The following is a 26,801-nucleotide window of genomic DNA, read 5'->3' on the forward strand; positions in this document are numbered from 1 at the left end:
GCGACCTGTATCCGATCTTTTCATGGCAGTGTGAACAGCACAGGTCGGATTCTTTTTCGAATGTGACCCATATCCGATACGTATCCGATTCAAATGCAACCTAACGTCCAGGCCGCATTCATCCGAACTGAACATCACTGTTTCTCAACAAATCTCACTATTCTGCATCCTGATACGCGCACGTGGGAAGAAAAACAACAACCATGACGGATTATATGAGGATTAAGTTGTTAATATGCTGCTCTGGCCAGACAACAACTTCAAAAATGTAAGCTAAGCTCCACCGTTAGCCTCCATGTTTACTTCCGCAAACACTGAGCACTTCTTCTTTTTATGGCAGTTAGCAGAACACTGAGAACGCTGACGCTATTGCGCCCTCTAGTGCGCATGCGGGACACTTTCAGGTCGTTTGCCCGTTCAGACTGCAGAACGCATACAGGTCGCATTTACTGGCAGTGTGAACGGCCCCGGCAAAAAAATCGGAATTGCCAAAAAATCGGAATTGAGTCACTTCAGGCTGCAGTGTGAACGCACCCTAATATGTCATTTAGTATTTCGTGTTCAGTGGGCTGCGGGATTTCTTCAGCCAATTTAGGGCCCACATTTACATAATATTTATTAAAATTATGAACTATCTCTTCCATGCTATTTAAATTTTTATCTCCAATGTTTGTAAAGTGTTGAGGAAAACTAATATGCTTGGAGTTTTTTCTAATAACACTGTTTAAAATATTCCAGATACCATTAATATTATTTTTATTTCTATCTAACTGTTTACTAAAATAATCTTGTTTTGCTATTCTTAAAATAGCATTAGTTATATATTGATTAATATACTATATATACAGTCTTATCCTGCTGGTGCTAGACTCTCACATTTGTTTTGGTTGTATTTACCCAGAATGCCCTGCACTATAGTCTGCTTCCTACATTTGGAGTCGTCTTCGATCCGTTTGCATCCACATATGCATTCAAACTGCACCAGAGTTCACTTTAATCAAACTGAGACTTAGATTTTTAGGGGACCAGAGTTTGGTAACACATTCTCACCTTCCCAAACTGCAGCTTGATTAAAGTGGACTAAGCAGGGCGGCTGTGAATGCAACCCTAGTCTAAATTGTTGCATTTGTCAGTGATTTCTGTTTCCCTTGAAATCTATGACTTTCCAGAGCCCCAGAATCAGTTTGTCATGCAAATAATCGACATGTCTAATACCTCATCCTTACCACCCAGCTCATATAAAACCTCGCAACCTCTGTTCACAAGTGGCAGAGGGCTCAATATGGCGGTAACATCCTGTGGCTTCTCTGAGCTGAACCTGGACAAGTCTCACAAGACAAGGTTGGGAGATCAGCTGCCTGGCTTTATCCTCCTTACAGGCCAGGATCACAGCTTTACTGCGATATTACCTTGTCAAGGTCTGAATAAAAAGAGCTTCTACATATAAAATAATTTGGGTGGCTGAGGCATCAATTTAAAAAACCCTGTGGTGCTGCAGACTCTTCTGTTTTGGAGAAAAGTATTGGGGATTTCAGAAACTGCTGAAAGTTGAATTATTCTGTCTGTCATGGGAACACTTTGGGTTTCCTCAGGATGGGCCATAAATATGTCACTGGATCACTGCTTTTGTCTCTGACCTGAACATGCTAGATAACAGGGTGGTAATGGCTGAATGGAAAAATATGCAAAATGCAGTCAAAACATTTTATTAATACAGATGTACATGTAAGTCCCAGAATAAATACCACTGAAGTCTCTTCTAACAAAAATCCGTATGAAGGGAGTGGGACTTTTCTCTGGCAAAATGCAAGCTATCAGAGTATGACTTAGTAAAGTCACGAATAGACACCTGTTACTCTATTTTTACTTTAAGACAGAGAGTCTACATTATGCTACTTAGAGCTCATATGCAAAATGTAGGAATACGAGTCATTTTCCCCTTGTTCTTTTAGAGTACATTTTAAGGTTTGATGAGGCACTGCAACAGTCAAACCCTTCAAGCCCACCTTTCAAGCTGAGCAAGTGTCATCATGTCCTGGAGCAGACTGTTCTCCTCGCCATGCAGGTGTGATCCCATCAGTGTTTCTGCGAGAATGAGAGGCGGCAGAGCGCAGAAGGTGTGAAGGCACAGACAGTGTTTGTCTACCGTCTGCAACTGACCAGGAAATTCTGCTCTGTAGGTTTTTATTTCCATCTGAAATGTTCGGCATTTGGTTTGTGGGTTAAAAACTTCAATAAAAAAAAAAAGAAAAGCTTAAGTATTATTTCAAAAATGAAGGTAAACATGACTACTGTGAGGACAAATTTTAAATCTGATCAACAACAGCTTCAGCCTTTGTCTCAGAAAGGAATGAATCCCAGTCTGGGCTGTCTGGGTGAATCTGAAAGCGCATTTTCTTTTTGCAGTTTTGTGCCCTCAGGCAAAACTCAAACAGCTTTTTCTTCATCCAAATAGAGATGTCTGGGTGACAGAAAGCAGTCAATTTTTCCCATTTGTTTGGCACAATAGTAAAGACCAAAGTGAAGCACCAGCCTTCACTTTGATCATCTGCTCTAGATGTGGCAGTCATTACCAATATAATCATCTTTTTTTCTTTATCTACATTTTCCGGCTCCTATTTTAAGGCAGCAACAAACAATGTGTGAAAATGCTTTTTTTATAAAAAACAAGAACGGACCATAGCAAAATCTTTGCATATGTAAATAACTTTTGCATCTGTTTGGAAATTACACCAGAAGAAGTTTCTAACTTGTGTAAATTTACAGTTCTGGTTCTTTCATTGGAGTTTCCCATGCTCTGAGTTTTGGTCAAGCTAGTGAGAGTTTTTCATATGAAACTATCAGATGCAGACAGTTATAACTATGACAGGAGAGAATATGTCCTGTTTTTTTTAAATCAATAAAGTTTTTTAATCATTCCACCTTGGAAAAGTGTAAATAGTAGCTAAAAATCAGAATTGTTGCCGCCTAATGAGATGTTTGATCGTCGCCTGCGTCAGCCCAGTTCTCCATACTTCAACTTTAGCTCCCTTAAGGAAGTAAAGTGCAAACTTTTCTTTATATAAAATCTGATGAAGCAGCGTTAGATATGGAGAAATGTGAAAACGCAGTGTGAAGAGAAACAATGCAGGGACGGAGCAAAAATATGTAAGTGTAAATTAGTTTCAGTGTGGGAAGTGAGAAAAACTGCAGGCATTCGGTAGAGCCACTGCGAGTGTACAAACATGTGTCTGTGTCAACGAGCGAATGAGTGATTAAGTGTATATGTCAAAGGGGGAAGAGGTGAGTTCAGTAGATGTGTATGTGGGTGAGGAGGAAGAGAGGAAGGCACCAGCAGGCCCAGTGACTTTCCCACTGACTCATTAGGTGGGTAATTAAAGCACAAAGCTTTGGCCCCAGGGCTCCACAGAGCTGCACTCTGAGCTACAGCTGCTAATGATGGCGTTCTGGACCTCAGAGAGATGGAGTGAGAGAGAGAGAAAGAGGCGAAGACGGAGGCAAGGAAACATAGATTAGTTCTCACAGTGGGAGCATCGGCGGCTCTTCACACAGAGCGAGTTGAAAAGGGCGACGAGTCGATGCTGTTTGGGATAAATGTCTCTTCTTTAATTTTCCATCGTGATGTATAGTCGAACGACGGGGTGCAGCACAAATATGTTGAACACAGCTCCCTTCATTTAATTATGTGTAAATAACCTGGAACAATTCAGCTTTAATCTCAGAGCTTTGTGCTAAATTAGATAACACTGTTATAGATAATGACCGTAATGACGTCAGTTGACTGAATTAAAAACTAATTTAAAGACCCAGTTTCTCTTGTTCTCACCCTCGTCTGTGTGAGATGATTTTCTCTGTTGTTAATTTCCGTCTGGAAATTCATGCTGCAGGACAACTGGAATTTCCATGAGCTTATTTAAGAGTTTCAGCACAATGAAATTCAAAGGAAATCACTGCGCATACAATATGAATATCCATGTATATTACCACACATGTCTTAGCGAGGCATTGCATTAGAAGGATCAGTTTATGTCAAATTGTAACTGGACTTTATTCTTATGTTTATGGTTCTTTTTTAACATCTTTCCCCTTATGCAGTTATATTGTTTTATTTTCTCATTTTATGGGTTTAAATCTTACTTTCTTTTACCAGTAGTACTAAAAAAATGATCTATATTAATTATATTGTTTATAAATGCATGGCTGTGTTTGAATTGTTCACTCTGTGCATGTCTACATGCCACAACTCTAGTAGTGGATAAGAGCAGTGAACTGTTTTTGCATTTCTAATGCTGCTTCAGTGAGGTAGTTAATTACAGTTTTGAGCTGATTATGCTCAAGTATCTGAAAGGATTGTAAGATATGGTTTGCATTAATGCATCCACTATTATCACAAGTCATAAATCTCTTTTTTTGCATTTTAAATATGTTCAAATTTTCAATTATTTAAATGTATGCATCCATTATTTCATGCGTTTCTGCATGATATTTCTCTGTCTAAGGAATTAGGCTGCAATTAAAATAATATCTATATGATCGAGAAGAGGAAGGAAAAATGTCGGTAGGAATTCATGGCAACTTTAAGCTTTTCTAACAAACCCGTGAAGACAATCTGCTTGTATCGATTACCTTGCTGCTGTTGAGGAAATTTTAATAAATTTTTCCTGCATTATTTACAAAGAGCTCCATTAGCAGAAATTATATTTAATGAAGTCTAGCTTCAAAAATACAGATTTCACAACTTAGCTATAAGTTTCCAATAACTGTTATTGTTTTTCTCTGTTAGCTACTTTGTAAATTGATTTAAAATACTTTAATTTGACCAGCATGTTGCTTTTTACTGGAAGTAACATAAATATTTTGGAGTGACCAACCCTGACCCCCATTTTTAATACAATAGAGAATCATTGCAACAAAGAAAGAAACAAAAAACAAGATAAGTTCATAAATAAGCCGTAAATTTGAAATCTTTTCAGAAGGTCTTCAGATATGTTAACTTTTTGAATCAACTCCATTTGGCAACATTAAAATGTCTAAAACGTGGAGCTTTTTCTTTAATGCCATTTGTTTTCTTATTAGTTGCAGCTCTAGCAGGTGGTGCTGGTCTTTCCACCTGTTTAAAATGTTCTACTTTTGAGATTTTGTTATTGTCAAAGCAAAGGACGTTGTGTGGCTTTGGTCACCATGCATCAATTTGTACTCGTTACAGCACAGAGTTGTGATGGGTCAAGCAGCAAGTTGCAAACATTTAAAACGTTAATGCTGAGTTTTGCCGTCTGCCGTAATAAACTGACCTTTTACTGACATTTTTAAAATGCTCAGAAACAACAAAATCTCTGACTTTAAAATGCTTCACCAGATTCTTAGTGGTTGCAGCCGCTAATGTGTAGCACAAATTTCATAAAGAGCTTTTTTCCTGCTCTTTTGTCAAACAAGAAACCTCAAAACCACACGTTTGACTTTGCTTTTCTCACCCAACGTGCTTGGAAAAGGTTCAGTTTAGTGCATGCATATTGTTTTGATACACAGCTAATGCTTAAACCATTTTACAACAATTAGTCCTAATTTAGAAATATACAATCAGTTTAATCCAACCATGTAGACAGATAAAACATTTTGTTTTATACATTCCTATTTAGTCCTGGATATAAAACAGTTTGGTTTACTACACCAATTGGTTAAACAGTTGGCTATTTAAGAATATCCAGCTAATTGCATTGGTTGTTTACTTTGCATATTTGAGACTCACTTTTTATATTTTGATCTTTCAGCTTACTTTGTTTTTCGCTGAAAGAAAGTCTCTATGCTTCTTTTGTATAAAAAGCAGATGTTAGTTATTTTTCAAGTTCTTTGATTTATAGAATTGCACCTGAATTATCCAAAAGACATAACATTTATTTCTAAATTCATGGAGACTTTTTTGCAGGATGAGATGGGATGAAATGAGGGTCATTTGCGGCGTAGTAAATTTGTCACACTGGCTTATCAGAAATGTGATGCATCTGTAAAAGCTTCAGCTGCAGACTCAGTGGAGATAATAGACATTAACACCAGAAAATGCATGAAATAAACCTTACAATTGGTAGAGCATGTGCCTCATATTCAGAGATTATAGCCCTCGAAGTGCTTGTTCTGGGTTCAATTCCCAGTCTCTGGCCATTTGCTGCATGTCTTCTCCTTCACTCAGTTTTCTTTCAAATTACTGTTAAATTACTGCCTAAAAAACCTTAGAAAGGCTCAGTAAACATTGGTTTCAACTCACACAGATTTTTCATTTCGCCATCACAGTTCTGATATCTTGCTCCTATTTGAACAACTATCTTGACACTAAAGACAAGAGATGATAGAAAAATACAGAAAAATTGTCTCTCACTCATGGAGGCAGAAAAAGAGGTTAAGAGCTGAAGAGACCCTTCAAAGATTTTGCTCTTCTCAACTCAGTGGGGAATGGTTGTAGGCTTTCTTTTTTTATGTCTTCTTATATTTATTTATTTTTTATTTTTATGGTGGGAAGAAGCAGAACGAGCCAGGAGTGAAAGCTGCAGAGACGAACAGATTTCCCGCTGAGAGGAGAGGATAAAAAATAGGCTAAATGTACCGAGGAGCCATGTGGATAAAGTCCAGACGGGTGAGAGGAATCAGAGCTGAAGAAAGGCAGGAGAGAAAAAATGAAAGAAGGGGCTTACAGACAAGTCACTGGCATTTCCATTTTGAGCCTGTATGAAGGCTAATGACTCAAGGCGGGCTGCTGAGACAGAGCGAGGTTCCTGCAGGTGGTCCTCACAAGAGTGGAGAGCTCCTGGGGAGACTAAGGCCATTTTAATTGGACACTGAATAACGATATGACTGCCTCACAGAGAGATAGCAGGATGGCGCCTTCAGTTCCAAAGGGCCAATTATAGTATATTCATGTTGAATAGCCTTTATTAAGGATTTGTGAGGGAGCAAAGATTAGTATCAGGTTTGTTTTCGCTAATTTTTATTTCATTTTACTCTATGAGGTGGTGTACCGTATCCTCGGAGTGTGAACACAATCGCTGTCAAAAACTGTTAAGTACCAAATTAAGCCAGAAAGAATGGTCCAGTTTGAGCGTGTACAGTATGAGTATTATCAGCAGGGGGTCGGTACAGTATTCAGTCTTAGATATGTCAAAATGCTCTGTTACTTCTGACTAGAGTAGCTGCTCCTCTGCACTGAGAGCAGACAGCTTCTGCTGAACCATCTCTGACAGACTTCTGCTTGCCTTCCTGTGTTGGTGATCTATTCTTTTATATCTATATCGATAGACAGATTTATCTACCTATATCTATGTGTGTGGGGTTTTTCTTTGGGTTCTCTGTATTCCTTTCACATTCCAAAAAGAAAAAAAAAAGAAAAGTCACTGTTTGGTTAATTGATCGCTCCAAATTGTCTTTTTGCATGAATGTGTTTTTTTCTTTATTTGTCTTGTGTGTCTCTGTGTTGCCCTGGCAACCTCTCGCCCAATGACGGAGAAAGGCGCCAGCAAGGCTAAGCAGATATAAATATAAATACACTCAGAAACCTGTTTGATGCAGTATAAAATGACATCAACATATAATACCTCTTTCACACAACACATAAAATAAGGGTGGGATGCTAACTGGCTAATGGGTGTCAGCCGTTTTGTGCTGAGGTGACAACGCTCATCACAGTGAAAAATCTTGATTGTTGATTTTGGTTTTTCACCTGTATTGACGCAGCCTTGCCCTCTTCTACTTGGATTCATGAACTGGAAACTGTGGATGTCCATTTAAAGGGTTTGAATGTGTCGGACTTTATTAATTCAAGTCATAAGACGAACATTCACATGAACCAACTGTGAGGGCAAAAGGGCACATTATACATATTTAATGTGATTAACAGTTGTGAATTAAGAGTGTTTAAAAGCTTTTCAAGTGGTTAACTATTTGCAGTGTCAAAGGTCATGCTGCTTTCCTACCAGATATAAATTTGTGTCCAACTCCTGTAGAGGCGCAATTTTTATTTCTCCCCCCGAACTTCTTATTAACGAAAAGTAAATAAATCACTCTGTTCCCTGTGAGAGCATGAACGCATCAGCTGCTAATGGAGTTGTTAGTATTATAAGAAACAAACAGTTTTCTAATCATGATGAGACAAGACAGTCTAACTAAATAGATGTGTCAGAAAGAGGCAGCAGGATCAAAAATCAGTTGCAGTGGGTGGATAGATAATATATGCTGGGCTTCCCCCCCTCACCATCCCCACCATGCAAATGTGGTTGAACCGTTTCTCCCGGAGGCGGCGCGTTGTGTGTGTGCAGTGTGATTGCAGAGCTCCAGCGCTTCAATCTTTTAGCTTATTAATTTCATATTTACTCATTTATTTTTAAATGGGATGAGTGATGGAAATGCGTCAGGCTGCAGCTCAGAGGTGCTTACATGGCAGACGGGTTTATGAAGGGAAGTGAGCCAGTGTCAGATTCAGGGATTCAATTCAAAGTTAAGTTTTTTTTTCTCCTTCTTTTATTATTCATGGAAAGCAAGAATAATCCTTGGGAAAGTTGACTGAGCATGGTATGCTTCTGTGGCCCCCAATGTTGCAGCTATGCTTGTTCTGCTAGAAACCCGGGCAAGCAGTTTTATTCGTCCTAGACCCCTGCGATACCGTGCAAAAGTTATAAACCACCCACCCATGATTTAAATGCACTTTTCTTCAAAGGAAACATTCTACTTTGTAAGAGAGAGTTTCATCAATAGTTCTTCAACATTTCTGAAAGTTTTTCCTGATTTATTTCCTTCAGTTTTTTTTCTTTGCTTATTACTCATTTACAAACATATGAAATATTTTAGCATTTAATTCAGTTTGAACCCCAAATTGTGAGTTGGTTTCTGCATCTTAGTCACAAAGCAGGTCAAATGTGAAATGACTGAGTTTATTTGATTTACGTAAAAGTTGCTGACGTTGGGCAGACATGTCAGGCGACTAAAGATCAATCACAGTTTTCTGCACTTTCAAATCAAGTATTATTGTTGCAGTATTTGGGTAACTGCTTGGTTTTCATAATAATTGATGTGTCTTGGTTTTCTTTTCTCGCCTTCTCGTGTTTTTCTTTGTTTCAATGTAAATGCATTTCTAATTTAAATATAAATCAGAAACAGAGGGATTTACCTCATCTCTTTTTTCTTGGAGCTTTAGGATACACAACTGTCAGATGTAAACTAAAATAATTTAAATTCATCTACGTGCACTGGGAACCACTTCCACAATATTGACTTTGTGGTGATGGTATTTGAATACAGATAGCACTGAAAACTAGATTTGTATTGAAATATCAATGCATCTAAATAATCAAATCTAGGAAATTTTAGTTTTTGTGAAAAGAGGCCGACCACATGCAGATACCTTACCTTTAATTGTGCACAGAGGTTATCAGAAGTCAAGTTTATTGAAAGCCATTTTGCTCAGGTTTATTTGTCTTCAACAAAGTAATGACCATGTTAGATATAGATGCTCAGAAGATTAATGATTTTGGTTACCTGCTTTGGATTCACAAAAATGCTGACTGTTTTCTCAGAAAGGCCTACCATAAAAACACAAATAAACCCAAGTTTGTAATTAAATTGATTAATGAAACTACATAAAGTAAAGTGTGGGGTTTGTCTAGAGACTCATAAAAATATTGCTGCTGCAGCTGCTTTTGTGACGAGTCAGGTGAATGTTTGGACAAGAGAGGAAGGTGAGCGTCAGAGAAGTCATTTCAGCAGCTGTTTTCTTATTCTGTCCTTTAGCTGAACCCTTCTATTGCATATTCAAACCATTTTCATCTTCATTAGAAAATCGACTTGCACAGATGCCTACAAAATGTTTGCGAACGGTTTTCTTTTCTTTTCATAATTTGCATCTAATTATCCACCTTTTTCTGCTCTTTGATGTTTTCACTTGTGCAGAGTTAGGAAAGGGATAACAATGAATCTGACCTCCAGCTTGACGTTCAAAAAACACAAATAAGTCTTCCAGTAACAAGGATTTTGATCTTTAGACACGTTTTTGATTAATAACAGTGAAGTACAAATGTGCATGTTTGATGTTTGAAATGTTGCAGGATAAAACAGCTCAGGATCTTAAAGCGCCTTTGCTAATTTGTACCCCAATATGCACCAATGTTTTGCCCTTTTATCTATCTCAACTTTTTATTTTCTACCTGTAAACAAACCATTTGGTGCCCTTGTAATTAAATATTTGCTTATTATGTTTAATTGCCTGTGTGGTTAAATATTTTCACAGTCTTAAAAATATAAATTTTTTGCAAATGCTGTAATTTTTTAAACAACACAGTGTTGTGAAAAGAGGATTTACCTGTTTTGTTTCCTTTTTGTTTTTGCTTTTCTGACTTGGTGAGATGTTTCATCTCACCAAACAAATGTTATTGTTAAGTGGCGATAACCAGAAGAAGTACAACATGTAGTTGTACATTTAGATTTAATTTATTAAGGTTAAGAAAGTATCCGAACAGAATTACCTCGACAAACAAGATGATATGATCTGATAGTTTGGGACAACTGGCAACCAGTCTTGGAGGAATCATCATGCTCCTGTTTTCTAACTTAGCTGCTCTTGAGCTTAATGTCCCTAATTGATAGATGGACATTTTCCACCAGGATTTTATGACAGAGAAGCAAAGTCATGCTCCATTCAATAACTTCAAGTCATGGGGGATCAGATGATGTTTTATTTCTCTGTTATGTTAATGCCAGATGAAGTGGGATGTGCCTTAACTGAGGTGAAAGAGGCCTGAATTTCTTTAGATCTTGTTCATTTTTGAGCCCCAGAATGAGATGACAGTAACAGTATTTATTGCAAGCTGGCAACTCCTGAGAAAGTTCACCTCTGCATGTTTTCTCCATTTGTGGATAGTCGCTCTCATTGTGGTTCACTGGAGTTCTAAAGCTTCGTAAGTGTCTTTGTAAGCCTTTCCAGACTGATATATAACTTTGTTTCTCATCTGTTTTTGCATTTCTGTAGGAATGATGTGTTGCTTTTCAGAAATCTTCCACCCTACTTCATCTTGTCACAGGTTTTATTAAGTGATTTCTTGATGCAAGGGAGGATGTAACTTATGAAACTGAACCAAAAATGTTCTAAGTCATAATGAAAAAACTGAGTTAGTTATTCTATCATAGTTGGTTCAGATAGTGTTTCTTTTCATCTGGTTCATGTGGGGAGGTGTGAACGCTCAATCAAACTATGATGTGGACCAAAAAGGTGAACTCTGGTCTGCCTAAAAACCTAGATCTCAGTTTGGTTGAAGTGAACTCTGGTGCTGTTCAAATGCATTTGTGGATGCCAAGTGGAGAATGCTCTAAAAGCAGGAAGTGGACTATAGTGCATGGCATTCTGGGTAACCACAACAAACGCTTTTGTGTAGGGCTGGAGGGAGAAATGGCATGTGGTGTTTTGCCAAAGAAAAAAAAAGAAATCCTACAACCGCTACAATTTAATGCCACTCCATTTTTGTCAACTGTTCATGAAAAAGGAAGTTGCGCTCTTGTCTTCTTCAGAGGTCTTCTTTGCTTACGTAAAAGAGAATGGGATTATGGATCAATGGTTGGATAAATGGATGAAATTAATTTATTTTTACCTCCAATATTTAATGGAGAAAATACAGTGTTGCTGCTTGTTTGGCCACCCAAAGGCATTTTCTTTCAACAGATTGTGAGCAAATCATCGAAATTTAAAATTGCTGGTTCAAAGTGATGACAAAACATCGCCCTAGGGGAAAGCATTGACGTGCAGTTGGTACAAAGTGTCCCGTGGAAGACAAAAACTACAAAGGGGTGAAATAGTGAGGGCCCAAAATTACCAGCACCCTCCCAGTTTGAGATCAAAAGATAACTACATATCACAGAGAGAAAATACATCCTGTTGGATACAGAAATCATTCTCTCTTTATTCATTCACTCAGACATTCCCTCTGTTTTGTCTCCTCCTCTCTGTTTAATGCTTGTGTCTGTTTGATGGCTTTGCACGAACACAAGTCTCCAGAAAACCAATTTGTTGGTTGACAGCCAGAAGACCTCCCTTTTACCCCTCCCTCTTTTTCCCTTTCTTTTCCATTATTTGCCACGAAGTGATTTGTTCTTGTGAGTTTAGAGCTCTTCTCTGTTGATATGCACATGAATTTTCTTTCAAGGTAAACAGAAAAGATGGAGTGAAGTAATTGGGTGCCAGTTTGCCATGTAAGATTTACCAGGCTGACTCCCAGATCGACCAGAGGCTCCTCCATGCCGTTGGAAACAGCGCTGACACTTCCATGGAGCGGCTAATTTACTCTCATCTGCACAAACAAAGCGATTCTCCTTGGATAACATGATTTTAGGGCAAAGTAAACATCCTTACAACAGCATTCGATTCAGAGAAACTCAGCAGCAGGCGACACTTTGCTCTGGGGACGGCATGATAAATAAACTTGTGTGATAAATAAATGTAGAGCTTGTGTATTTAAGGGCCTCTGGAAGAGATTATTAGGAGCTCACGCAGTGATTAAAACTAAATCAAGAAGTCGCCAGCGGGTGCATTCCCACTGCCTAATTGAAACTATTCCTTATTTACTCATCTTAACCATCCGAGAGCCGGCAAATCAGCTTCATTTTCCACATACAGTATCTACCACCTCAGGAATCCTTAGATGTGCAGGAGAATCCCTCGGGGAAGAGGACGGGGTGCTCATGTCGCACCGAAAGGAAAGGAGACAGAAAGGAAAAGGCAAAATCGCCGATCACAGAGGGATTAATTCAATTTCTGAAGGCAGGCAGCGGTAGAGGGAAGCAGGGTGAGAGGAAGGAGGATGATCAAGGGGGGAGAAGACGAACACATTTCACCCATTTCAGTGGCGGCCTATTTCTTTGTGTTAATTCCTCCATGCTTTTTAAGTTCTAAAGCTCCTGCATTGTGGCGCAGTAGGATAGAGCGTGATTGAGAAATTTGGAGGAGTATTTTTAGCCGAAGAATTCGCTCAGCCCTCAGGGAACAGCGTATGATTTCTCTTTCATGCGCTCACTTTGGTGGTTTCACCGTAAACCTCAGGATTTGTAGCCGTGGGGAGGAGTTCAGACTGAATCAGCTCTGTATCCACTGCACAGAAAAGCTGCCTCCTGATTGGCACAAGTACAGTTGTTCCAGATAACCTCGTCTCTTCAGCAGTAACACATCACTGTGTTACAGTCTGCAGTGTCACACAAATAGTTTTAGTTGAGTCTGCCTCAAAGGGGACATGTAAGATGTGAGGAGAAAAAGGGTCAAAATAAGCTCATTCCCAAAGACCCACAGCTGTGATCACTAGATTACTGGATAAAAGAGAAACCAGGAAGAGATGAGCTAGGAGAAATGCTAATTATTATGTATTGCAAAAAGCTGCATATAGGAGATTAATGCGCCATCCAAACTAAGCGCGTTAGCTTTCAGATTTGTTTAGCATGTTTAATTTGAACATTTTATGCATGGAAATATCCTATTTATGTTTTCATGACCCAGTTAAGCATAAAATGGTGACAAACAAGTCTAAAAAGTTTTCTGAAGAAGATGTATTCCACAAAGACCAATGAGTATTAAAAAATCCTATCCTGTTTCCAAAAACACTTAGTTTTATTTCCTTTTTTGCAATTTACAATGTAACTTACAATATAATTAAATTCAACCTGCCACTTTGACACCGACCCTCCCTAGACAATCCATCCAACCCAGCCTGTTGGATCAAGCTGGGTTAGAAGGTTTGGAAATTGTTAAACCTTTGAACTCCAAAGGTTCTTGAAACAAGAAAGTGATGTGGATGATCAAGCAGTTATATCTTTTCACAGCAATGAAAAGGTGATACTAAAGACTAATTCACCAAAAACGACTTCAGCATTCATTACAAGATCATCATAACTTTCTTTACGTTTTCCCTGCAGCTCCAGGCTCTCCTGTCCCACACAGTGATCTTTTGTTTCTTCAGGTTGAGGTTTTGATCAAACCAAAACATGGCATGGCACCATCACCATGGCACCATCACCATGGCACCATGACGATGCCAGAGTAGACAGTTGTCTTGTATCTTGCCAAAAATCGTATGGCGCCCCTTATGTGGTTGATGTTGCCAGGTCACTTTTCTATCAAACTGTAGCCTTGTGATTTTAGATAATTCTGATTGTTCACTTCCACTGTGCATTGGCTTGGAGGCAGGCATGCTGCTGTCAGCAAAGGCCAAGGAGTCAAAATATTTCAAGCTCCAGATTGGTTATTTGGATGGTTCAATTTTTCTGCATCCAACACTCGTTGCTTTCTGTGCTTTGGATTTCCCAGGTCACTAGTGCTTTATCCCACTGTCACTTTGTTCTTGGAGATGACAATTTGGTGCATTCAGGGACGGAACATCTGACTCAGTATTTTATGGTTTTGCCATTGAAACTAATGAGTCGCTCCAACTTCTGTTTGGTTGCCATTAGCAAAGTTCCTGGCCTTTTCCAGAGGTATTGAGAAGTTGATCGACTTATGTTTTTATATTTTATATTATCAAAAAACATCAGTCACCACCCGCCTTCCAAAGGTTTCTGCTACTTTATGATTAGACAGAGTCGACCTGGAGAACCCAACAACGTAAAACTAGACTTTGGTTCAAGCAGCTGTGGTTTGTAGCTCGATGCAGAGAATTTGCACATTCCCCTTGTTCATGCATGAGATTTCACCAGGTAGTCTGATTTCATCTCAGCATGCCCAATATCATGCATGTTAGGCGAGTGACACGTTTGATTAGGTGTGCATGTATGTGTGTGTGCAAAGTTGCTTTTCTGGTGCATTGTGGCCATTTGATTAGGGACCAGTCCAGGACGAACCCCATGTCTAGCATCTCCTGATTACTGCAGACGGGCAGCAGTGGGTATGCAAATGGAGCCGATGGATTTCCTGTGGCCTTTATTGCCTTGTTGCTCTTAATTACTCCCATCTGTAAAGGAGTGAAAACAAAAACATGCCTTGTGAGCTCTGTGTTCAGAATTCACCATGTTTTCTGTGGCAAATGCACAACTTTTCAACTTGAATGTAGTTATTATTTAAATATACACTTTATTTCTTTGAAGTCGGTGTCTTCTAAACTGGAAAACTACTTACTGGGTAATGACAGCGTGTTGTACATTACCAAGTAGTGACATAAATATTCACCGATATGTAGAACAATTTTAAAGAAGAGTTTTGTCGAAAAATACTCAAACACACACAACAAAGATTTTAACATCTAATATCAGGAAAATAAATGAGGAATGGCTGACTGATCTAAATGTGGAACATGAATAGCTCGGGTTGCACCGTGGGAATAGAAAAATGCAGACTGAGCACAGACCTTTCACATAAAATGTTCATGTTTGTTTATACAGACGCTTAAAAAACGCTTTCCCAAAAAGAGGCCAGAGGCTGCTTTGTTAAAACTCGGCTGTTAAGCATTTAGAGAGAACATTTATAACAAAAATATGACATTATGATAATTGTAGGGCTGAACAGTGTGGTTTATTTGACTGTAGAAGTCTACAAGAGCTTACACAGTTGGATTATCAGTCAGATTTAGCCATGTTTTTGCAGTCTCTGACCTCCTGCTGAACTTTAACACATTGACTTTTCTCATGCGTTGGTACTTCTCATTCTGTATAGCCTCATTGACTCTAATTAGCCTTTGCGGTATTTTCCATGTCTTGTGACAGCGCGTAGAGACAACCAGACTTTCTCTTGCTGCCCTCCGCCCACTCCCCTGTCCTCTCTCGCTCTACATCCAGCTCTTTGTCTTGGCCATCTCTCATGAGCCCCAGCTGTTTGGTCTGTAGTAAATGTTACCACATACAGCGAGCTGTGGGATCCCAGCCATCATGCTTCTGGGATGGAGAGTAACATCTCCCCATGTTTCTCCTTTGTGTTTCTCCACGATTGTTTTTCAATGTTCTTCTTAGCTCAGTTTTCAGTTTCCTTCGATTTTTGAGACATGAGAATCTCGCCTTACTGTGCATTTTACCATACATCCAAATAAAAATGATGAAAAAGCAGAAGCTGTGTGAGGTTTGACATAACACAGCTGTTCACTGACTGACAAGGCCGTCGTCAGCAGTTGTTTTCATCCCACGAGAAATGCAAAAATAACTTCTATAGGAATATGTTGGGGTCACATGAATGATTTTGGACTGTATTACATAAACATAAATTCATTGGATAGGTTTATCTTGTAAAGTGCTTGTTGTGTGTTGATGCTGTATAGATAAACAGACTTAAAATACCAATTAAACAAGGCCGTTTTATTATAAACTTTCCCATGTGTTTGAACATTTTAATAAATATGGGAAGAAATCAGAATCTAAGAATGCTATAAAAGGATATAGTAAGCTGGTTTGGAGCTGGAACCTCAATTTTCCCACTAACATTTTAGGAGCAAATAGCTAAAACAACAAATATCACTTAAGAATTGTATTTTATGTGGAGTACTAATGAGCGGAGAGTGAAAAATCATCGAGAAATCCACTTTTCGAGTCGAACTACCAGCTGGTTCACAGTGTTTTCTGTTTTGACCCAGAACTTTGAATTTCCAAGCAGGAACTTCAAAACAGAAAAGACAGAAGAGACACCTGCTGAAAAAAAAAAGTTCAATCATGGAAAGTTTAAGGTTCACCACCAGTCTGACATTGGTTTCCACTGATAAAATTGATTTTGGAATTTGCAGTAATTACACCTTCAATTGTTTCGGTTGAAGTCAATCAAGAGTATATTGTGTGAAGAACTGCACACATATGTTTTTTTTTCAGTGCTAAACTGGTTTTGTTATCTCCTGTACTTTCTGTTTCCACTGTAAAAACTTGACTCTCAGTGAAAAACTGATTATTTCTTACAACCAGGTTTAGTCAATTCCCAATTATTATTCTGTGAGCATAACATAACCCTGACCTAATTCTTACCTTCCTGGTTTCCGGGGTTGCTAATAAATCAAAATTCAATGTTCAGCTCCTGTTTTTAGTGCTGATGCTGCTGATCAGAATTAATTTCAGAATACTGGATTGTAAAATGTTTGCAAATATGCTTGTTATTCAATAAATAATTTATTATATTAATAAACTAAGCTGGGAATATTTGGGAGTCTGCAGTGATACTAAATTTGATATAAATAAATCGATGTCTTGTAAACAGCTGCAGAACGGAAACACATGTAGAGGTTACTGAAAACACAAAAGCATGAAGAGAAAAACATGAGAAGTTGTGTTAGGGAAAAACACATGGATCCAGCTGTGTGTGCATTTTTGTGGTGCAGTTAAAGGCAAACAAGAACACTGAACAGGAAACTTAACGTTCTTGGAAGAAATGTTGCGTTTACCTTTCCCTGGGAAAAATAAAAGAAATGATTTACAGAAGCAGAGATTGCTGCATTTAAGCAGACAAGAACCAAATATTAACCACCACCATGACTGACAGACTTGGAAATTCAAACAGAAATCCATACATGATGAAGCTTTTCCATTTGTGCACCAAATATTTCTGCAAAGGACATTTTAAAGTCACCGTCCATAATTCTTTCTCTTTGTTTTTCCCAGGTGGGACCTCAACGCTGCGCCTCTCGTCGGTGCGGGAGCTGCCCGATCAGCTCCAGGAGCTTTACCAGCAGGGGTTTGTCCTTGCGGCCGTCCATCCATTTATCCATCCCTGTGGTCCGCAGTCCAACAGCCCGCAGCACCAGCTCTACCGGGCCATACTTGTCCGAATCAGTGACGGGTAAGATAATAATTCCTGACCATTAAATAAGTTCTGCCCCAGGACAGGAATTAATATGTAATGAAAAAATGAATAAAAGCATCAGATTCTGTGCAGTAAATTGACTAAGAAGTACAGACATTTTAATAGACTAGTAGGGGTATTTTTCTGTGGATGAGTTTTTTTTTTATATGAGTAAGTATAATAATCTACTTCTTGTGTGGGTTTTTTTCTATTGTGTTGTTTGAATAAAGCCTAAAATGTGAAAAAGCTCCCTTAATACAAGTTATGCTTGGTGAGCATTCATAAAAGGAAGGAGATTAGTCTACACTACACAATATTGCTGTCATAAATTGCTTTCATATATTTAAAAGTGAAACTTATACGATTTGCATGACATATTTTAATTTTGTGGGTTTTTCCTTCGTCTTTGGAACGACCATCTCTGCATAAGGTTTTGAAGTTTTAATTTGTTTTGACACTGCATTGTGTCAAAATGATTTGTGAAAAGTCCAACTACTCAATCTGCCTCATGTAGGTTAATTTTTAAATTGTTGTGGATTTTTGTAGTATGAGTGTGTGCAATCATAAAAACCTGCTTAGATTCAATATTTACAATAACACATTTGGCCAACTGGGTGGATTTTCACTTCCATAAATTTCTCACCTGAGGTAGATTTTGGTGTCCAAAGTAGTAAAGATCATCGAAAGTGAAGATGGAAAAGAAAGTAAAGTGTCTGGAAAATGTTTATTTTGCTGTCCATATATATTTTCAATATCTAGGAATGATGTTAGAATTGCATCTGATATCAATATCATGCAGCAGTTAGTTTTAAACGCCTGTAATTTAAGTGTTACAGTTTAGCACATGGAGTCAGATTTTCATTTTATTTAATTAAACTATTTTATTAGCATAAAGTTTTCAGACATCTGAAGGAAATAATTCAGGGAAGAGACAATAGAGAATAAAGATAGAGAATGTTTGAATGACTTTGATAAATGACTTAATTCATAAATTTCTGGGATGAATTAATTTAACTGATGTCTCCTCTGGGATCAAGTCCTTCACAGATGTACTTTTGTTCATTTTGTCACACTGCAACCAAAGTTTTCAAAGTATGTTGTTCAGTAAGATAAATCCTCTTACAAAAGTCATTATGCTTAAAAATATAGATCCTATATATCATAATTTATCCTCTTTGAGAGATTTAACATTATTCGGTTGTTTTTTTTGAAAAATAAACATTTCTGTAGTTTCTAATAGCTCAGCATCTAATGTGCAATTTTCAAAATGTTAATTGTTCAAACCAGTATCTGTTTCATTCCAGGTGGGAATTTAGAAATTTGTTTAATTTCATTTTAAACATTAAAAATCAATAAAAAATATTACCTGCCTAATTCAATACATATCCTGTTATCAGACAGGCAAAAGGTGAAACCTGAAGTCAGAGCAGCCTCATTAGGGGAACATATTGCACTAAACAACGGGGCCTGCCCCCCGAGGCAAATATGTTTCTGAGGCCTCAGACGTCTTAGCTGCACTCCTGGGAATAAGACCTTTGCAAGAACAAAATAATGAAGCCATTACAGTCACTTAAGACAGCATGTTGAGATTACTAATGTACCTTAATTGGCGTCATTATGCAGAGAGGACTTGGTGGGAATCAAATCACAAATGGTCTAAAAATGTTATGCTGCCTGCTTGGTGTCTGACATTAGCCCCAGAATAATGACTGTGTTCAGAGCTGCTGTGTTACATATGAATAATTACTGCTTTATTAGTTCCATGTGAATACAAAGATTGTCCTCATCCCTGTGAAAAACCAGCAGAGGTCAGATGTTTCTTCACAGCAACAGAGCATCTGTTTGCAGCTCAGGCAGTGGTCTTGTCGACCCTTTCAGTGTCAGAGTCACCGCCGTCCCTACAAACACGCCCTGTCGCTCCGTTCAGGCACGTTTTGTAGGAATCAAGTGTGTGGCTGTTTAATTTGGGGAGGAAGTCAGGGAGGGAAAACACTGGTGCTGCTAAAGGGCAGCAAGGTCATGTTTTTCCCTGATCAATATCTGTCTACTCATTTGAATGCCTGAGTGTAAAGTTAAAAACTCCAATTTGTTTGAATGCCACGCACTTCCAGGAGATGAACTTTAACAAGCAAATCAATTTGCATTTTAAGGAGAATATTCAGTTTCCTCTTTGATGGATTAGCGACCTGCTTGTGGTGCACCCAAAGTGGGATTTTCTCCTAATCATTTCAGAGTTTGGTAGCAGCTAGTTACACTTACTCAATTACATTTACTTCAGCAACTATTTTGAAAGTTTACTTTTATGAATATTTTCACTATGCTGTGCTTTTTACTTTTATTTCATTATGAAGTATAGTTACTCTTACTTGAATAAAGTTTCTGGATTCTCTACCCAATGAATGAAAAACAAACATATTTTAACCAAAAGTTCACCAGACACAGAAACACACCTGCAGTTTTTGTTAAAGTTTCGTAAGTTTTTTATTAAAAGAAACTGATTTTGATTTTTTTTTGCCTGATTTTATTCTGTGTTATTTATATGAATTATTGTCATTTGTGTCTTTTAAACACCAATATTACTTTTTTACTCTTACTTGAGTAATATTTTTGTACTACTACTTTTTACTTTTACTTGAGTAAAATGTGTTTAAGTAGTGCTTCTCTTACTACAGTAAAATCTTTGGGTATTCTGCCTTCTTCTGCTGGACAAAGACCAGGCATACTGGTCCATATGGACAATGAAAGATATCTTATTTTCTGCAGACCATGCACAGTCCTCTGCCTTGCAAAAGGATTAGTACCCATTAAAGTTTTTCACAATTTATGAGGGCGCAAACTCAAACCTTATTGCATTTTTTATATGAGCCCAGCAGAAAGCAATGCATATATGTGAAGACATTTATTTAAAAAATGCACCGCTACATTTAACTCCTTAACTTTTTGTTATAGAAACACAGACTCAATATTAATATCTGTATCAGTCCCAGTGTTAAAAAAAATGTGATCAGGTATCGGTGACAATATTCTCAATCCATGAAGGCGAATCTATTCAGTCTAATTCTATGTTTTGTGCTCTGAGCAACATCCTGCTTTAATATTTATTTTACATTATATTTAGAAATTTTAATTGTATTTCCTGCACTGTTTGAAAGGTTTGTTGCACCGACTAAACAAATCAAAGTTGTGTTGTTTTTACAGTCAGTTCAGAACTGTTATCGGCTGATCCTAAACCTCAGTTATCTGTATTATATCTGAAGTGAAATAAGTGGATCGTGCATCTCTGCTTTTTTGTTGGCCTGTTACATAGCACTCCAATTGGAAACAATGAAGTTTGTGGGTTTTATTTGAGAAAATGTGAGAAAGCTTTTGCATGCCAGTTTCTGTGCTTTTACGTAACTTTGACACCCCTTAGCATAATTTAATTCAGTGCAATCAGATTCCTTGGACTGGAATCAGATTTCTGATTGCCAGCAAACTGTTTATGCAGCTTCTTCACTGCTGAGAAAGAAACCACAAACCTACTGGTCCTAAACTGCAAAGACACTCCAGAACTTCAACTCTTTCTCCCACAGAGACAGAGCAGTAATGACTGAAAAACCAATACCTGATATTACAAGCAACCAAGAGTGAAAGCCGTAATAATATGAATCTCTGTGCCCCATCAGTTGTGCTGCAACTGAGGGGGATCAGGCAGGAAAGCATGAAAAGACTATAGAAGAGGCTTATTGTGGAAGGAATTTATTACTTCTCCCTCTGAAGAAATAATAATGAAAGCAGGATCAGGAATGGGCTTCAGGGGGTAATGAATTTGAAATAAAATAAAGGAATATAAAACTTTGTTGATCCTCTCGAAAGAGTAACAGTAACTCAAAAAATAATTTAACATAGGAGAAAGGAACACAAGCTCAGCCTAATAACAGTGAAAGTAATAAAGTAATTAATTTCTTTCAGCAAATGTGTATTGCTAAGTAGGTGGAGTGAGTAACTGCTGAAATAAAAACCTTCATCTCTGCTGGTGTTTGCAGCAGAAATCTGGACTTATTTCAGCTCTGCTGCAGAAAGTAGTTCCTTGTTTTTTTCTACAGCACTTGTGCAGAGTGAGAAACATCCTTCTGGGTGTGAGATTATTCATGGCAGCAAATGACAACTTAATTTGGGTTTGTCAAACTCTGTGATTAGTCATTAGTTTTCCCATAGCTGAGCAGTGCGAGTCATTTCAAAATGCCCTGCTTACTGTCAGTCACCAGAGTCTGGAAAGTACTCGAATATTACCGAAGGCATCGCCGTTCTTTATGGGAATGTCAATTCTTAATTTAGGACATTTCTGGAAAACATATTCAAGGGGGCCAATGCAGCTACTGCTCAGAAAGAAAACCTATGGCAATTCAAGAACTTTGAAGTTTGGTTATAATCAAACCTCTGACAGAGCTAAACTCATATTTTCATCCGTTTTCGTTTGAAAGTTCATGTTAAAAACTAATCTTGTTTGCCCTTTAGGTTTTTTTAGATCTGAAAATCTTCAATTCTGCAGGGCTTTCCATTTAATTCTCAAAATAAAAAGTTCTAATAAGGCAGCCATATTGTGATAATATAAGAGTAATATGGGGGCCAACTTCAGAAAAGTCAGAGTTACTTGTTGCTATGGAGACTCCGGCTTTCCCCGAGGAGCAGAGAGGTACAGGGAACCCTTAAAAAGGCAAAAAAGATTTTAACTTTTAAACAAAAATGTGAATGTATTACATATAAGTCATAATGCAAAAAACTTTTTGAAATCCCATCCTTTTTTTTATTCAGGACCTATGACAAATTTAAATCCTCTCATTTTCAGTCTTTGGGAGAAAATTCAGGGATTATTTATTATAAAAAAGTCTGAAGAGAATTATGTGCTTATTCTGTGTGTTGTGTAAATTGAGGGTAGGTCCTACAGAAAGGAAAAGATACACTGTTTGAAGGAAGACAAAATACTTATTTTATGAGATGTAAAAATTGTACATGTGGAGAATTAAAGTAGGGAGATTAATTCAAAGGTTTACTGAATATTTCACTGCAGGTTCAGAATCTGACGTTTGGGTTCAATTAGAACAATCCGTATTGAAAATATGAGATAAAATAAATCTAACTTTATCTAGGATTATGTAAAAACCTTTAAAATGATCAAACTTCTAAATCAATCATTGTAAGAACAACTTTATCTACATTTGAACTCTGAGATCTATTTTGAGTTTGTTTGGTGCTTCTGTTGTAAATAAGTGATGATCTCAAAAAAGGGTTTGGATTTTTTCAAATCTGCAATCAAAAATCTTTGAGACACGATAAAATTGATCACTATCAAAAATCCTGCTATTTTTTGTTAGCTGAAAATTGCAATAAAAATGGCACCTGTAATGATTCTCATTTTTAAAAAAGTACAGAATCTGCCAAGTTTTTTGTGTAGTAACTTAAATTATTTAACTATACACTTGGTTTGGACACTTTTTGCATTCATAAGTTTTGTAATTCTTTATGAATTTAGTTATGCTATATTGGTTTAAGAAATGTCCTTTAAGCCACTACATCTCCATTTTGTAACCATTAGTGTAAAGTGGTTTCCTGCTGCTGTAGCAGCACCTACTGGATTGTAGACAAGTCTGGGTTATAAAGGTCTCTGGTTGTAATGAGCTACTGTTGCTTATCTGCCGTCTTGAGAAAATCTGTCCATTCTCGTCTGACCTCTGACATCAACAAGGCGTTTATGCTCACACAGCTGTCGCTCACTGGATTTTTCCTCTTTGCTGGAGCATTTTCTATAAATCTGAGAGATGCATGGACATTCTAGCAGATCAGCAGCTTCTGAAATACTGTCTGGTGCCATGAACCAGGTCATGCTCACTTAAATCCCAATTCTTCCCCATTCTGAAGCTCATGTCTGGATGTCTAAATCCATCGAGCTTCTGTCACTTTATTGACTGATTTTCTATTTGTGTCAACAATAGGTGTAGCTAGTAAAGTAAACCATAATGGTATGTCCATAATGTTTAAAAAATAGGTTTATTTTTGTTTTATTTCTCAGTAATTTTATATAAAAACATTTAAACTTTTTTTTCTTCAATAACTAATTTTGTCTGAGGACAGGTTTACAAACTCATCTCTTATTAAAATACCACTCACCATGTTCAGTGCAGAAAATAATCTCACTCTCCAGAAGCTCAAAACAACATCTACTGCAAAAGGACTTCATGATGCCCAAAGAATATATGTAGATAAAAAAGGGCACCTTATCAGCTTTCAGTTCCCGTGTTTCTGTATCATTTTATAAGTATTATTTGTCCTGGAAACCATTTTCAGTATCCAATGTTACTCACAAACTTGTCCCCACATCTCTTGGTTCTGCAAAAACAGACAGCAAAAACATTGATTCTAAAATAAAAAAAGAGAAAAAAAGAAAAGCAGCAGCCGAATCGACTGGATCTCTGCTTTATTTAGTGGCTTGAAAAATACACTGTGGGAAGGAAAATAGAAAGCTAAGAGAATCAGTGAGAGATGGAGTAAAGAGGACAGTGGGAGAATGAATGTGATCGCCAAAAAAAAGAGACAGAGATTGAGTGAAAGGCGCAGAGGAGTCTAAGCGACCAAATGCAGGGCCGAGGCTTTATCTCCAGTATGTGTCACTGCAGAGACAGCTGCTCACATCAGCACCAGCCCACGGGAATCCAAATCTCCACCAAGGGAGGAGGAGGGGGGGGAAAATGGACAAAAGACGGAGCCTTAACCCGCTCAGTTTAGCTAGCAGAGCCAGAAGAAACAAGGGGGTGAGGACAGTTAAAATAAGCTTAGGTTATAATACAATAACACTGTTTCTGAGGGAATTGAATAATAGAAGAAATAATGATTTGCATACCTGAAGTAGTTTTAAAAAAATCTGTTTACTTTATAGCTGGAATTAATCTCATAAAAATGTTTACAGTGAAAGGACCAATGAGCCAAAGTGGCCAAAAAAAATTAACTGGTTACATTTACTCAATTACATTTACTTGAGTAACTTTTCTGGAAAACAAAACTTAAAAGTGATACTTTTAAGTTACATAATTTTGTAAATGAAAGCTGAATAATCCCCATCCTTACTGGTTTTGCCCTAATTAAAGAAGTTAAATTTGGTCAGATTGTATATGTTTCCAACTTGTGTGCCTGAGTCTAGTGCATCAAGTATAAAGTTTGAAAAGTTTGTATCCTGACAGTTAGTGCTGCAAATGTAAATCAATGCCAAGCAGGTTATAACCTTAAATGTCTCTGATGGTCATTTGTCCGTGGTGATGGTAACGACCTTCTGCCAAGAGGAATATAAAACAAAAATAAAAAAAAATACAATGGAGATATAATGGATTGGACTGAATGAAAATTTAAAATGTCAACTGTCAAATTTCTCAGTGTTCAATTTGGTTACGATGGTCTGGGGTTACAGTTCAGCAGGCAGTGTCTGATGGGGTATATTCATCATTATGGGTAATTGCAAAGAGCTCCTGTGTGCTCCGGCTGCGGGAAAGTGAAGGATGAAAGAGGGAGATTGGTTCAGAGAGAAGACGAAGGAGAAGGAAAATAAAAAAGTACAACCGCAAAACCATTAGAGTGGATTCGCTTGGCTGAAATTATTCATGAATCTGGGAAAATGTGACATTAGAATAGGTGTTCTGTATTATTAAAGTGCCACAATGGCAGAGTGCTAAATATGAGTTCAGATGCTCCCTGACTGTGTCGTCATAGCAATAGATGAGAGGCCTGACATGATTTTTGTTCTGTATGCGAAAGGCCAGAAAAAGAATGTGCGTTTTTTATTAATTCAGCGAGCAAAAAGGTTTTATCCAATCTTGAGGTTCTTTCTGCATCATGAAAGAAAAAGCTTTTGTTGGATTGAGAAAATGCTATTGAGCACTCTTCAAGTAATTTCCAGACATGGGAAACATCAGGGTAATAAATCTAAAGCATTCCAGTCGATGTCTGGTTGGAATGTATTGGAGAGTAAAGGGAGAGGAATTCAAAAGATTAAAGATTAGTTAAAATTACTACAGTTACACAAAATCTCATTGAAGTTATGCAAGCAATTAAATCAATAAAGGTAAACAAATATGCCCGACTCTATTTTGTGAAAGATATATTTTCAATTCATCAAACAAAATAAAACTGAAACTATTAAATCAGAGAAGATGACAAAAGTCATGGAGGTTTTCTTTGTAAGAATTAAACAATTTATTTTCTATTGAGCAAACTAAAGTCTGATACATTTATATTTATATTTGATCAAACTTTTGCATTACCTTTAGGTTTAAGCCTCTTTAAGCGGTTTTAACTTGAGCTAAGCATCTCTGTTTAAGATATTAAAATTAACATAATTAAGGACAGTTTTAGCACAACTAATAGTGTTTGGCACAACAAGTGAAAGTTTCTATTCCAATACATTTTGGTTAATGACTTAATAAATTACTATTAATACATTTGAATTACGATGACATAGTTTCCTAGATTTAGTGACAAAAATGTTGTGGCTTTACTTTTTTTAACCATCCCCACTGTTCAACATGTCAAAAATACCAGCAGCTTTACTCTTTATAGTCTTTTAAGACATGAAGCCACATCATCATCATAATCACCACACACGTCTCTTTGTAATTAATCTATACATTTTCTTTTAATTTGTAAACTAACTCTTTCATGCATAGTGGTCACTGCAGTGGACAGCTATCTAAAAAAAAAATTCTGTGTTTCTTGAGGATTTTTATGTTATAAATACACACAGACCACTGAAGTGGACATTAGTTCATCATAAAATACACAGTCAACTTACTGGCCATCAGCTACAAGTGCAAGAAAAGTTTTGTTAAAAACAACTCAGGAATATCCAATGTCAATGTCAAATTTATTTATATAGCACTTTAAAACAGGTATAAAACTGCACCACATTGCTGTAGAAGAACGACAACACAAATGACAAAACAGAGTAAAAACAATACATCAATTAAATGCCAAAGAGTAAAAATGAGTTTTAAGAAGTGATTTAAAATGATCCAGGCTGTGGGCA

At 37.4% G+C, this 26,801-nt stretch overlaps 1 protein-coding gene across 1 annotated transcript in view; it reads left to right on the plus strand.

Annotated features, from left to right (window-relative positions):
- Positions 1 to 1,282: 1,282 nt before the first annotated feature.
- LOC103146694 (raftlin-like) overlaps positions 1,283 to 26,801 on the plus strand; it is a 90,965-nt gene continuing 65,446 nt past the window's right edge. The window contains exons 1-2 of the mRNA XM_016677820.1: positions 1,283 to 1,418; positions 17,572 to 17,749. Coding sequence (XP_016533306.1) covers positions 1,283 to 1,418; positions 17,572 to 17,749 — 314 coding nt within the window. The remainder of the gene's footprint in view (positions 1,419 to 17,571; positions 17,750 to 26,801) is intronic.

This window comes from Poecilia formosa, unplaced genomic scaffold (genome assembly GCF_000485575.1).
Source record: "Poecilia formosa unplaced genomic scaffold, Poecilia_formosa-5.1.2 Scaffold166, whole genome shotgun sequence".
Lineage (NCBI taxonomy): Eukaryota > Metazoa > Chordata > Actinopteri > Cyprinodontiformes > Poeciliidae > Poecilia > Poecilia formosa.